Raw genomic sequence first — 13179 nt, 5'->3', positions numbered from 1 at the left:
GCGGTACGCGGGCCTCTCACTGCTGTGGCCTCTCCCGCTGCGGAGCAACAGGCTCCGGACGCGCAGGCTCAGCGGCCATGGCTCACGGGCCCAGCCGCCCCGCGGCACGCGGGATCCTCCCACACTGGGGCACGAACCCGCGTCCCCTGCATCGGCAGGCGGACTCCCAACCACTGCGCCACCAGGGAAGCCCTATGCATTTTTAAAATGAGTTTGCAAGCTTTAATCGCCTAATCTTTCTTTTTTTCTTTTTTTTTTTTTTTAAAGCCTCCACCTGTTCCAGACAATAGAAGACAAGCAGAAAGTCTTTCATTAACTAGGGAGGTTTCTCAGAGCAGAAATCCATCAGTTTCAGAGCATTTACCTGATGAGAAAGTCCAGCTTTTTAGCAAAATGAGAGTGTTACAAGAAAAGAAACAAAAAATGGACAAGCTGCTTGGAGAACTTCATACACTTCGAGATGAGCATTTGAACAATTCATCCTGTAAGTAAATCTAAGCAGTGTTAGGTAGAGGACATGTAAGTATATATGCCAACATGTAATAATTCCTTAGTAAATATTTGGTGAATGAATAAACACATAGTTACTCAAGAAAATTATAATTTTTGTGGGGAAATAGGACTTGTATGTAAAAAGTTTTTAAGTAACAAGGCAATGTATGGTAAAGCCAAATAGATGGTAGATCTGTTCTGTAAAATTCAGAAAAGGAAAAGAATGAATTTGGGCTTGAAAAATTGGTAGGATTTTATTTTATTTTTTATAAATGTATTTATTTATTATTATTTTTGGCTGTGTTGGGTCTTCGCCACTGCACGCGGGCTCTCCCCAGTTGCGTTGAGCAGGGGCCACCCTCCGTTGCAGTGCTCGGACCTCTCACCGCATGGTCTCTCCCGTTGCGGAGCATGGGCTTCAGGCACGCGGGCTTCAGCAGTTGTGGCGTGCGGGCTCTAGAGCACAGGCTCAGCAGTTGTGGTGCATGGACCCAGTTGCTCCGCGGCATGTGGGATCTTCCCGGACCAGGGCTCGAACCCGTGTCCCCTGCATTGGCAGGCAGACTCCCAACCACTGTGCCACCAGGGAAGCCCGGTAGGATTTTAAATAAGGGAAAAGTATAAGAGAAGGTAACTGTTAGACACTTTGACATAATAATACTGCACTTTTTCGCATATCCAAAATTTTTCCTTAAGGAAAAGCTAAACCAAATTAGTACTTCGATTTTAAAACTATGAAACAGATTTAGAAAGTATTTATACAATAAAAACCTGAGATATGAAAAACTTATTTAGTACAGAAAGTCCCAAACACTTCCCATTTTTTAAAATACATAAATAGTTATCTCAGGTGGGACTAGGAAAGGCATATAGTCATCCTAGGTATACTAGTTAAAGAGTTATACAACTATCCCTCAGTATCCATGGGGGATTGGTACCAGCACCCTCACCCACACCCACACCCACACCCACACCCCTATGGATACCAAAATCTGAGGCTGCTTAAGTCCGTTATCTAAAATGGGATAGTATTTGCATGTAACATAAGCATATCCTCCAGTACACTTTAAATCATCTCTGGGTTACTTACAATACTTAATACATGTGAATGCTATATAAATAGTTACCAGCATGCTGCAGATTCATGTTTTGCTTTTTGGAACTTTATGGAATTTCTTTTTTCCTGAATATTTTCTATCTGCTTTTGGTTAAATCCGCAGATGCAGAGCTCTTGGGTATGGAGGGCTGATTGTACTAGTTATATAGGAAAGCCAATAGTCATCTTAGTTATACTGTAGGAACTGTCTTTTCTGCTCTACAGATTACTTGCCTTTGTCCAATTCACATCCAGTTACTAGTCCTCACTTGGCCACATACCTTCCCAAGCCTGGTCCCTGCCTCTTACTCAGACAGTTGGTAGTAGGAGCTGTAGCATTGGGTATTGGAATCAGTAGGGTCAACCCTAACTGGTCATTATTCTTTAGCATTCCAGATGCTGTCTTATTAAAGAACAGACAAGGGATAGAAACATCATCTCTGGATCCCTGTACTTCACCCTAGTTGTCTGCCACCTTCAAAGAACTGTACTGTTTCTGCCCTGAGACGTGCTCCTTTCTTTTCCCTGACTTGTGCTGCTCCTCGGCCTCCTCTAGAGTAGAAGCTAATCCCAGTGCCCATCCTCCCTAAACAGATGAACACAGCCAAGAAAAACTTAGTTTTTCCAAAGTTGTACTCAAAGCCTTGTGGTCAGTTTTATACACATAATTAAAGTAGCACTCTGTCTACTGATGACTAAAAAATCATATATTTCTCTGGGAAACAGAGTTGGGAAAACAGAGTGAAAGCAGAGCAAAAGGTAGAACAGTCAAGGAATAGAGAGAAAAGACTACCGGAAACCAGCTGTAACAGTGGATAACGTGAGCAACAAATGACGATTGTCACTGAGGAAGAGATAAATGATGATAGTTTTAAAGTGGTAGTGGACTTGCCTGGTGGTGCAGTGGTTAAGAATCTGCCTGCCAGTACAGGGAACAGGGGTTTGAGCCCTGGTCTAGGAAGATCCCACATGCCGTGGAGCAACTAAGCCCATGCACCATAACTACTGAGCCTGCACTCTAGAGCCTGTGAGCCACAACTGCTGAAGCCCGCATGCCTAGAGCTTGTGCTCCGCAGCAAGAGAAGCCACCACAATGAGAAGCCCGTGCACCTCAATGAAGAGTAGCCCCTGCTCACCGCAACTAGAGAAAGCCCACACGCAGCAACGAAGACCCAACGTAGCCAGAAATAAATAAATAAAGAGAAAAAAATAAATAAACTGGTAGGAGAGAGAGAAGCACAAAGATTCTTAGTCTTCATTTATTACCCTTGAAAGCATAAGATATCTTTGTCTGATCTGTGTGGACAGAAAAGTAATTAAAGTGTAGTTCAAGAGCTGTCTTAGAAGATTAATCATCATCTAATTAGAAAATTTTATTGCTGAGTAGTATTCATGGTATTATGTACCACAGTCATTTTAACAATTTTGCCTTATCTTTTGGAACAAGAAAAGTTCCATATTGGAGACCAGATAGAATCCCTCTGGACTGGAACATTCTCAAGGACCTAATCAGCTAGGGTTGCCCTGTAAAGATTTGTAGATGGTGTGCTTGCACATCATATGCAGTGGCTCTATTTAACGTAACCTGGAACCAAGTTTATCAGAGGAGTACTCTCGTTACTTTCTCAAGGTAGAATATCGTAGCTCTTGTTGGTTTCCATCTTGTCTTTCCTTATTCTTTCCTTTCTGTTTTAACTGTGTTTGGTTAAAGGACATGTTAATAAACAAGTGGCCTGGTTATATCCTTAAGTTTCACATTTTAAAGCTGCAGGATTTAAGATGTTAATGACTTTTACTTTTTATTTTTCTATGTCTGAGCCAACTATGAATGTGTTGTTTGATGCTGTATTTGTTTATTTATGGTAACTGGTCTTTTTTTTTTGGTAGTTGTGCCTTCTTCAGCCTCCCCACAAAGGAGTGTGGATCAGAGAAGTACAACCGCAGCTCCCTCTGCTCCTGTAGGCTTAACACCAGTTGTCAATGGAGAATCCAATAGCCTCACATCATCTGTTCCTTATCCTGCTGCTTCTCTAGTTTCTCAGAATCAGAGTGAAAATGAAGGCCACCTAAATCCAACTGAAAAACTCCAGTAAAACATTTCTACAAACATTGTTTACATAGATTAGAATTGAATAATGGGGATAAATCTTGGGGGTTTTTTCTTTGTTGAAAATTCTGGAAAAACTGAGTTAATTTGATATGATAAACATTCTTAAGTGGTATGGTGGTAGAATAAGTTTGTGTGTTATATGTGCATCTTTGAGTTGTCCTAGAGAAATGTGACATTGTAGTAACATGTAATTTCTATAGCTAATGTATTCCTGTTTTCCAAATGAAGGGACTACAGTTAAAAGATTTCTGTATTCAAATGGTTTAGAGCCCAGGCTCTAGAGTCAGACAGCCCTGAAATTGTATCTCACAAGGTTGTGTGACTGTGGACAAATAGCACCCTCACTAAGCCTCTTTTTCTTCACCTGCCATAATATATTTGTTCGTAAAGGTGTTTTAAGGATTAGAAAACATTGGCCTAATTCCTGGGACTCAGTAAAAATTCAACAACCTAATTATTCTTTTTGGTAAACATGTTATATAGTATGGTAACTGGTAGATCTCTATATGTTGTAGACAAATTGGGAACTTCTGTAAATGCTCAGGAATGCCTGCATACCTGATTTGCCTAAGAGGTCCTATTTTAATGGAATATTTAGTACTTTACTTTTTTGATACTTATTAAGAAACATAGGAATATTTTTGACATTGAGACTTAAGCTGTTAACATCTATACCTGCTTAAAGTGAACACTTGGAAGAGGGTTCCTTATGCTTTTGTCCGTAACACAACATAAGTAAATAAGGTGATGAGATTTTGAATAACCTGTACTTGAAATTACATTCATTATAGTCACATCCCCTGGATATTTGACTGGGTTTAAATTTTGTTTGTGCTGGCTGCTACTGTATGAAAATAGCGTATGCTTTATTTTGCTAAAATGGGTGTTAATATAAATGTTTTTCTTGTTTATCAGGAAGTTAAATGAAGTTCGAAAGAGGTTGAATGAGCTAAGAGAGTTAGTTCATTATTATGAGCAAACATCAGATATGATGACAGATGCTGTAAATGAAAACACAAAAGAAGAAGAAACTGAAGAGTCAGAATATGATTCCGAGCATGAAAATTCTGAACCTGTTACTAACATTCGGTAAGAACTTTTTTTTAAGTTGTTTTTCTAACATATTCACCCTAACAATACATTTAATATGAAACAAAAGAAACCTCAGTAGAGTGCCTACCGTTTGCCTTTTATTTAAGCTTTTCTCCTGTAAGTCTGCTGTTTTGGTTAGTGTACTCTTACTTGTTCTATAAAGAAAAACAAATAGGGAAGTATTGAACACAGTAGTTTAGTAAATTTGCTGTTTGTTAGATCAACTAAAAGTTAATCATAAGTACGTAACTTCATTTTCCTGCCTCTTTATTTTTAGGTGTAGTTTTGATTTTTTTTTGGTTGTAATTTTGATTTTTTTAGATGTTTTTCTTCTTAAATGTGTGAATAGGAGAAGTTAGTGAAAAGCAAGAGCCGTTTATTTAGAGGATGAATTTAAATGGGGAAATAGCCAATGATGTTCATAGTCTGGAATTATTTTATCAGCAGTTCTAAAACTTTGATTTTTTTATTATTACATATATTTTTTACCTTAAATAACTTCAGGTTGTTTTCTTTCTTTTAGAAATCCACAAGTAGCTGCCACCTGGAATGAAGTAAATAGTAATTCTAAGGCACAGTGTGTTTCTAATAATAGAGATGGGAGATCAGTTAATTCTAATTGTGAAATTAACAACAGATCTGCTGCCAACATAAGGGCTCTAAACATGCCTCCTTCTTTAGGTATGATTGACTCTATTCACAGATAATTTTACCATATTACTCTTGGGAAGTGGAATTCCTTTCTTTTTTTTTTTTGCGGTACGCGGGCCTCTCACTGTTGTGGCCTCTCCCATTGTGGAGCACAGGCTCTGGACGCGCAGGCTCAGCAGCCATGGCCCACGGGCCCAGCCGCTCTGCGGCATGTGGGATCTTCCCGGACCGGGGCACGAACCCGTGTCCCCTGCGTCGGCAGGTGGACTCTCAACCACTGCGCCACCAGGGAAGCCCGGAATTCCTTTCTTTAGTACTCTTAAGTTTATTAAAGTATTGATTTCACTGGTACATGTTTTCAGCAGATTGTCGATACAATAGAGAACAAGAACAGGGGATTCACGTTGCACAAGGTGAAGGTGAGGAGGAGGAAGAGGAAGAAGCAGAAGATGAGGCAGTCAGTGGAGCGTCATTATCTAGTCATCGGAGCAGTCTGGTTGATGAGACGCCTGAAGATGCTGAATTTGAACAGAAGATCAGCAGACTTATGGCTGCAAAACAGAAACTTAGACAGTTACAAGATCTTGTTGCATTGGTGCAGGTAAATGCTGCTTGTATTTAAAAAAAAAAGTGTCAAATGGACAGTCTTATAAGGTAAAATTTATGTGTTTGATAATTATGTTGGTATAAGTATACTAGTACACATTTAATGAGTTCTAACTACATACCAGGTTTAAATGCTTAGCACTTTACATGCCATATTATCAGAGATCAGCAAACTTTTTCTAAGGGTGACTTAGTAAATATTTTAGGCTTTGTGGGCTATACAGTTTCTGTCACAACCACTCAGTGCAAAAGCAGTGATAGACAGTATGCAAACAGATGAGCATGGCTGTGTACCAGTATAACTATTACAAAAACTGTTTGTTTGTTTTTTTGCTGGAGACCCCAGTTCTATATCACATAGAACTTGGTAACATCTCAGTGAGGCAGATACACAGTTTAAAGGTGTTAGTTGACCAGAGTTATACCATTGTCAGAGCCAGAGTTGAGACTGACATTCTGACTGAGATCTTAACTCACTTGATGTAGAAGAAAAACCATATTGTCTTATTCAGTAAGGCCAAACAAGTAAAGTTGGAACTATTAGTTGTAAATTTTAAAAAGCCATTTGAATGTATGAATGTGAAATTATGTAACAATTAACACTTGTATATTGACTGATGTGGTCCAAAGGCTTTTTGCAGTTTATTAGACTAGGTATAAAACTTTCTAAGAATGATTGAACTTTTTTAAATCATTCCTTTTCATCTGTTTTTTATATATATATATTCTTTTCTCAGTAACATAATCACTATAAAAATATCTTTAAGAGAGACTTCCTAAAGTATTGAAATTTATATGATTTTTGGAAGCCAAAAAACTTCTGGTAAAATGAATGAGTGATATGTCTTCATTTAGGTTTGCTTAGCTTGTGTTAGGTTGAAAAAAATGAAGTATAGAACATTAAAATTAACCACACTAATGTATAGAAAAACAATTTTTTTGTGAATGAAAATAATTCAATTGTTATTCACAACTTCTTTTGGAATGCTACTTATTTTGAGTAACTCAAGTGAAAGATGAATGTGCTCCCATTTTTAAATAAAGGGAACACTACTAGTAAACTCCCTTTGAGCCTTCATTCATAATCCCATTCTCCTTCACAGATGCTACTGCATATATATATATATATACAGTAGATGCAGTTCTTTTTTAGCTGCAACATAGTTTTCTGTAGTATCAGTGGACCTTAGTTTAGTTAATCTAACATCCTATTGATGTTTACTTTTGTTGTTTCCAGTTTTTCACTATTTAGAAAGAACAATCCAATGAATGTTCTTTCACAAGCTTTGTGGTGCATTTGTGTTTTTCAAGAGCAGATATGAAGAAGTGGAATTGCTTTGTCAGAGTATATGCACTTTTTTTTTTTTTTTTTTTTTTTTTTTTTTTTTGCGGTACACGGGCCTCTCACTGCTGTGGCCCCTCCCGCTGCGGAGCACAGGCTCTGGACGCGCAGGCTCAGCGGCCATGGCTCATGGGCCTGGCTGCTCCATGTGGGATCTTCCTGGACCGGGGCACGAACCCACGTCCCCTGCATCGGCAGGCGGACTCTCAGTCACTGCGCCACCAGGGAAGCCCTGCACATTTTAATTTTAATGGACACTGCTTAATTGCTCTCCAGAATGACTATATTAATTGATATCTAAGCAGTGGTGGATGAATCCATTTCCTTATACCCTTGATTACATTTTATTTTATTGAGATACCATATAGCTTGTTTAACCATTACTGGAATTGGCTTTTGGCTTTTTCTAAGGTTTTCCTATTGTAAGAAGCGGTGTTGAAGGGAAGAAGGAGCATAAACACATGTATACAAACACACACATACAGGTTTATATACACATGTATATATTTTTGCTTATATGTTCAAAGTATATCTGTAGACAGATACATAAACTGATAACACTGGTTACCTATGGAGAACGGAATTGGGGAAAGGGGTGGAAAGGAGATTTTTCTAAACATCTTTTTTACTATTTGAACTTTGATCGTATGACAGTAGTACCATTTGAAAAAATTAAGACAGCTTCTAAAGCAAATAATAATATAGGTTGTGCTATCTTGAACATCATTGTACTTGCTAATTACTTTCTCATATTTTCTTTATGACTCCTCTCCTCAGATGTATTGCCCGTGTGGGAATAATAGATGAGAAATGATGAATAACTTGGTGGCTTATAGATGAATCAGCTTAATTTCAGGCTTATGTTGAATGCAGCTCTTTTGCTTTAATGAGTGTTCTAAGACCTGAAATAACATGTATGAAAAATGAGAAAACTGCAATACAGAGGGATTAAGGGTCCTCATTCTGAGAGCTATTTAAAAAAAAATGATCCAAACTCCCCAAGTTTTTATATGTTTAAGATTGATACATTTTACTTATTTTATTAAGGGTAGTCTTCTTTTGCTTGTGCCCTTACTTGTATCCTTTCCCAAGAGACTCAGGAGAAGGTTTAAACAGTTATATAGTTATCATGATTGTATAAAACTATTATTACTCTTCTTGATTAGATTAGCTTAGACAATTTATATAGCCCTTATATGGTTCCTTAGTCTGTGATGCAGCATGTGTTGAAACAATAATTCTTTAGTCAGTTACTTTTAGCTTCGGAGTTTATATCATTTCAGTTGTTCAGACACTCTCATGTGACAATCTGAAACTTTATGTAGTTTTTTTTTCATACTTTGGTTTTTCCACTTTTTTATTGTGAGAAAATGCCTCATAATCCAGCTTCTCTGTTTTTGAGTCCCAACTCAGTTTCTTTTTAATCTTACCATTTTAGTAATAAATCAGGTTAGCCTTTAGATTGATGAGAAGACCAGAGTAACACCATGTGTATAAGCTTAAAATCGATTAGACAGTTTTACAATCAAAGTTAGCTTTAACTCTCTATTTCCAAAGATTAAAGTTTCAGTTGATTTCTGCAGAGAAAGCATGAGTAAATATAAAGTATACAATATTAAATTTTTTTTTTTTGGCGGAACGTGGGCCTGTCACTGTTGTGGCTTCTCCCGTTGCGGAGCACAGGCTCCGGACGTGCAGGCTCAGCGGCCATGGCTCACGGGCCTAGCCGCTCCATGGCATGTGGGATCTTCCCGGACTGGGGCACGAATCCGTGTCCCCTGCATCGGCAGGTGGACTCTCAACCACTGCGCCACCAGGGAAGCCCAATATTAAATGTCTTTAAGAAAATGTCATAGGTTACCTCCAATCCTCCATTTTTTTTTAAATAAGATTTTTTAAAAATAAATTTATATATTTTTGGCTGCGTCGGGTCTTCGTTGCTGCATGCAGGCTTTTTCTAGTTGTGGTGAGCGGGGGCTACTCTTCATTGCAGTGCACTGGCTTCTCATCTTGGTGGCTTCTCTTGTTGCAGAGCACGGGCTTTAGGTGCAAGGGCTTCAGTAGTTGTGGCATGCGGGCTCAGTAATTGTGGCTCACCGGCTCTAGAGCGCAGGCTCAGTAGTTGTGGTGCATGGGCTTAGTTGCTCCGCGGCATGTGGGATCTTCCCGGACCAGGGATTGAACCCGTGTCCCCTGCATTGGCAGGCGGATTCTTAACCAGTGCACTGCCAGCCCAGTCCTCCATTTTAATAAGCACATTGATTTCAACAGAAGATACGTATTTACTGTTAGGAAGATATGATACTTTTGTTGTTTTTCCAGTAGTTACAGATTTGAGGTGGTACATTCTCATTCGTTTTTGTATTGTGAGCCATTGGTACTTGTTTGGCAAACTAAAGAGCAAAGTGAGGAAATGGAAAGCTTTTTAAGTGAACAATTGATAATAGACATTGGTTGTTAAATTGTTAATGTAAAAGTCACATCTGAAGAAAAAGTATCTAATATCAAGAGTTCCAAGCTCCAATGATATATTTTGTATCTTTTTCATATTCTCTAGAAAGTTCTTCTTTGATTTTAGAATCTGGTCAAGGAAAGAAAAGGCAAACTAGTACTTGCCATTGCTGGGTAATTGGCAACTCAAATTATTAATGTACTGTTTTTAGTTTTAGTACTTTATTTCCTGCCATTGGTAGAGGATGAATTTCATTGCTCAAAATCATATGCTTTCCCTACTGCTTTAAATTTTACACTAATTTTGCAACCTAGTTGTATTTACTAAGGTATGAATTGGATAATGTCTTTAGATATCAAGTTTGTTTTAATATAATGATGCTGTTTTAGGATGATGATACAGCAGATCAAGGAGTTATCTCTGCCAATACCTCAAATTTGGATGATTTCTACCCAGCAGAAGAAGACACCAAACAAAATGCAAATAACACTAGAGGAAATACCAATAAAACACAGAAAGATGCTGGAGTAAATGAAAAGGCAAGGTATGTTAAGCTTCTGGCTTTCAGGTCATAAAAGTTTAGTGCCTATTAGAGAGAAGGTACTCCGCTAGGTACTGTATTACATCGTGCTTAATGCTATTATCAGATTTACTGGAGTCCACAAATATAATGTCAATTTAATTATAGAGAGAAATTTTATGAGGCTAAACTACAGCAGCAACAGAGAGAGCTCAAACAATTGCAGGAAGAAAGAAAGAAACTGATTGAGATTCAAGAGAAAATTCAAGCATTGCAAAAGGCATGTCCTGACCTACAGGTAATTAGGAAATTTCTTTCTTTCTGTTTGTCTGAAGAAAGATATTTAAAATCTTAATGTCAACTGAAAGTACTCTTTGTCTTTTTTTAGTGCTAATTTGATAGATTTATATCTTAATTTTATGATTAATGAAATGGATGGACAAATGAAATGTGTTAAGGATGTACATTTATACTGTGAAAGGTAGCACATAGGAATTGACTCTAATTATTCCCATTCTTTCACTTGTTGGGCCGGCTGGCTGTGGATTCAGAACATGAGTGTTTATAAGTATGTATTATATTAAAATATTCTGGTTTGAACTTGGTAGTTAAGGGACTAGCATTTCCATTTTTTACTGGCCTAAAATTACATAATAAAGCTGTTAAGCCATCATGAGTTTTTTAGGGAAATTAAAATATTGTTTTTGTAGTTTGAATATTAAATGTATATATGCTTATTAAATAGTACCCTATGCATGGGTTTTTGAGTTGAACAGAGAATGTGCAGTCTTTGACCATGTCAGGTAATCAGGAGGAGGGTTAATATGGGAGGGGAATATCAATTCTTTTTTTTAGATTTTTCCTACCCTTTATTGGTTAGCTCTATTCTTCAGTCAGGTTTTGTTTTCAAAGAAAGGGAAACATATCAAGTGATATTTGTAATATAACTTTATTTTCTAGACGCTTACCTTTTCTACTTTATCTAATCCTTTTTTTCTCGTTCCCAATCTAAATAATGTGCAGAGGAATATATGTCGGGAGTTGGGTTGAGTATGTGAAATTTTCCACAGTAACATTTTATCCCTCGTGTCTCTGTTGTTTCGGAGGGTTGGTTACTACTGTTCAACTTTAGTGTGTGTTTTCATCTTTGTTTGCTTATGTCATATTTTCTTTAGATCATGATGTCAATTGAAATCTGGTGGTAATAAATTAAATATGATACTAGAGCCCTAGAGAAGCAGTGAAATAATTGTTTTTATGAAATTAACATATAATTGCTTTAATTCCTCATAATAGTTTTAATTCTTTTTTAGCTGTCAGCCACTAGTGCAGGTAATTGTCCCACAAAAAAATATATGCCAGCTGTTACTTCAACCCCAACTGTTAATGAAAATGAAGCCAGTACAAGCAGATCTGCTTTTGAACCTGATGATCCTTCAGTGGTAGATAATGAGGTATGTTGTACCTTGTTCCTGAGTCTTAAGGAAGAAAACTGAATATCTGTGAAACATGTTTTTAAATGTAGCCTATTATGTGTCTTTTCGTTGTGGGAAGAAATAATTTTTTCCAAAAAGTAATTAAGTTTGTATATTTTCAAAATAGCCTTGCCCTTTATTAGCAATTATTTGGCAGAATCATATGTAAGTGTTAGTTATAGTAATCATTTCAATTAGAAAAACCTGTCCTTTGGCATTTTATTTATATGGGATTTATAGAAAACATTGTAACTTTCTTCTAATAGTTGATAAAGTATACTTGGGTGCTACCTGTTTTCATAAAGAATTAATGATTGCCTAATTTTTTCTTATTACTAAAATATCATTTTGACCTTCTTGGGTATCTCAGTGTAAAAAGGATAGAGTGAGAATAGAAATATTTGTTGGTATTGACAATAGTATTAGGCTGTTTTTCTTTAAGGCTAAAACAAGTCCCGATATTTACACCAACTTGACTTAATTTTTAAAATAACAGTTGTGGTCAGAAATGCGAAGACACGAAATGTTAAGGGAAGAGCTGCGACAGAGAAGAAAGCAGCTTGAAGCTTTGATGGCTGAACATCAGAGGAGGCAAGGTCTGGCTGAAACTACATCTCCAGTGGCTGTTTCACTGAGAAGTGATGGGTCTGAGAACCTGTGTACGCCTCAACAGAGTAGAACAGAAAAGTAAGAGAGCTGTTAAAATCATTTTTTAAAATATCACCTATTTACGGCCTATAGGATAGGCAGCCTCATTTCCCCTCTGCATCATAGCACAAATCTGCTGTTGCAGTGAGACTTGTGTTTTAAGCATCACCTTTGTGACTCAGTTTGACTAAATCCAGCTACTTTCTGTTGTAACTTCTCACAGCATCACCTTTCTCTCTTTTTAAAAAATTTACAAAAATTACTAAGACGCTTGCTCAAACGGTGATACAGACTTTCTTGAGTATATAAGCCTTATTTTCTTAGTTAAGTTTCAAGTTTATAAAAAGAAAATGCTTGATACTTTGTAGTGCTTTTCTATCAGGCCAGAAATAAGTGCTTTTTTTTTTAACTTAAATTGAGTATCTGCTATTTGTAAATTTCCTAAGAATTTGAAAACACTTTATTGTGTAAAACATTCAGTTTTTAGGATTTATGTTTGAAATTTCCATATTTAGAATATTTCTAAAAGAATTGGTTATCTGTAAGATCAGTTAATTACTTATCTTTATAGTAGTATTCAGATCTAAAATTTTGAAATCCAAATTTGTTATGACCTAATTTTTTGGTATCAGATGGCATTTCTGCAACATTGCACTAAACCTTACTCTCTTTCGTACTCATAAAAGAACTATTCC

General features: G+C 37.1%; 1 protein-coding gene across 23 annotated transcripts in view; it reads left to right on the top strand.

Annotated features, from left to right (window-relative positions):
* PCM1 (pericentriolar material 1) overlaps nt 1–13179 on the top strand; it is a 90193-nt gene that overhangs the window by 28949 nt on the left and 48065 nt on the right. For 14 of the 23 annotated variants that reach the window (XM_024759898.1, XM_024759890.1, XM_024759896.1 and 11 more), the window contains 9 exons: nt 268–484; nt 3476–3677; nt 4614–4787; nt 5314–5471; nt 5804–6042; nt 10231–10385; nt 10530–10659; nt 11675–11815; nt 12333–12523. In XM_024759898.1, coding sequence (XP_024615666.1) covers nt 268–484; nt 3476–3677; nt 4614–4787; nt 5314–5471; nt 5804–6042; nt 10231–10385; nt 10530–10659; nt 11675–11815; nt 12333–12523 — 1607 coding nt within the window. The remainder of the gene's footprint in view (nt 1–267; nt 485–3475; nt 3678–4613; nt 4788–5313; nt 5472–5803; nt 6043–10230; nt 10386–10529; nt 10660–11674; nt 11816–12332; nt 12524–13179) is intronic. The other 9 variants (XM_024759899.1, XM_024759892.1, XM_024759897.1 and 6 more) reach the window with 1 other exon arrangement.

Source organism: Neophocaena asiaeorientalis, unplaced genomic scaffold, assembly GCF_003031525.2.
Source record: "Neophocaena asiaeorientalis asiaeorientalis breed wild unplaced genomic scaffold, Neophocaena_asiaeorientalis_V1.1 scaffold521, whole genome shotgun sequence".
In the NCBI taxonomy this organism is placed as follows: Eukaryota; Metazoa; Chordata; class Mammalia; order Artiodactyla; family Phocoenidae; genus Neophocaena; species Neophocaena asiaeorientalis.
This window is presented reverse-complemented; position numbering and strand designations above follow the sequence as displayed.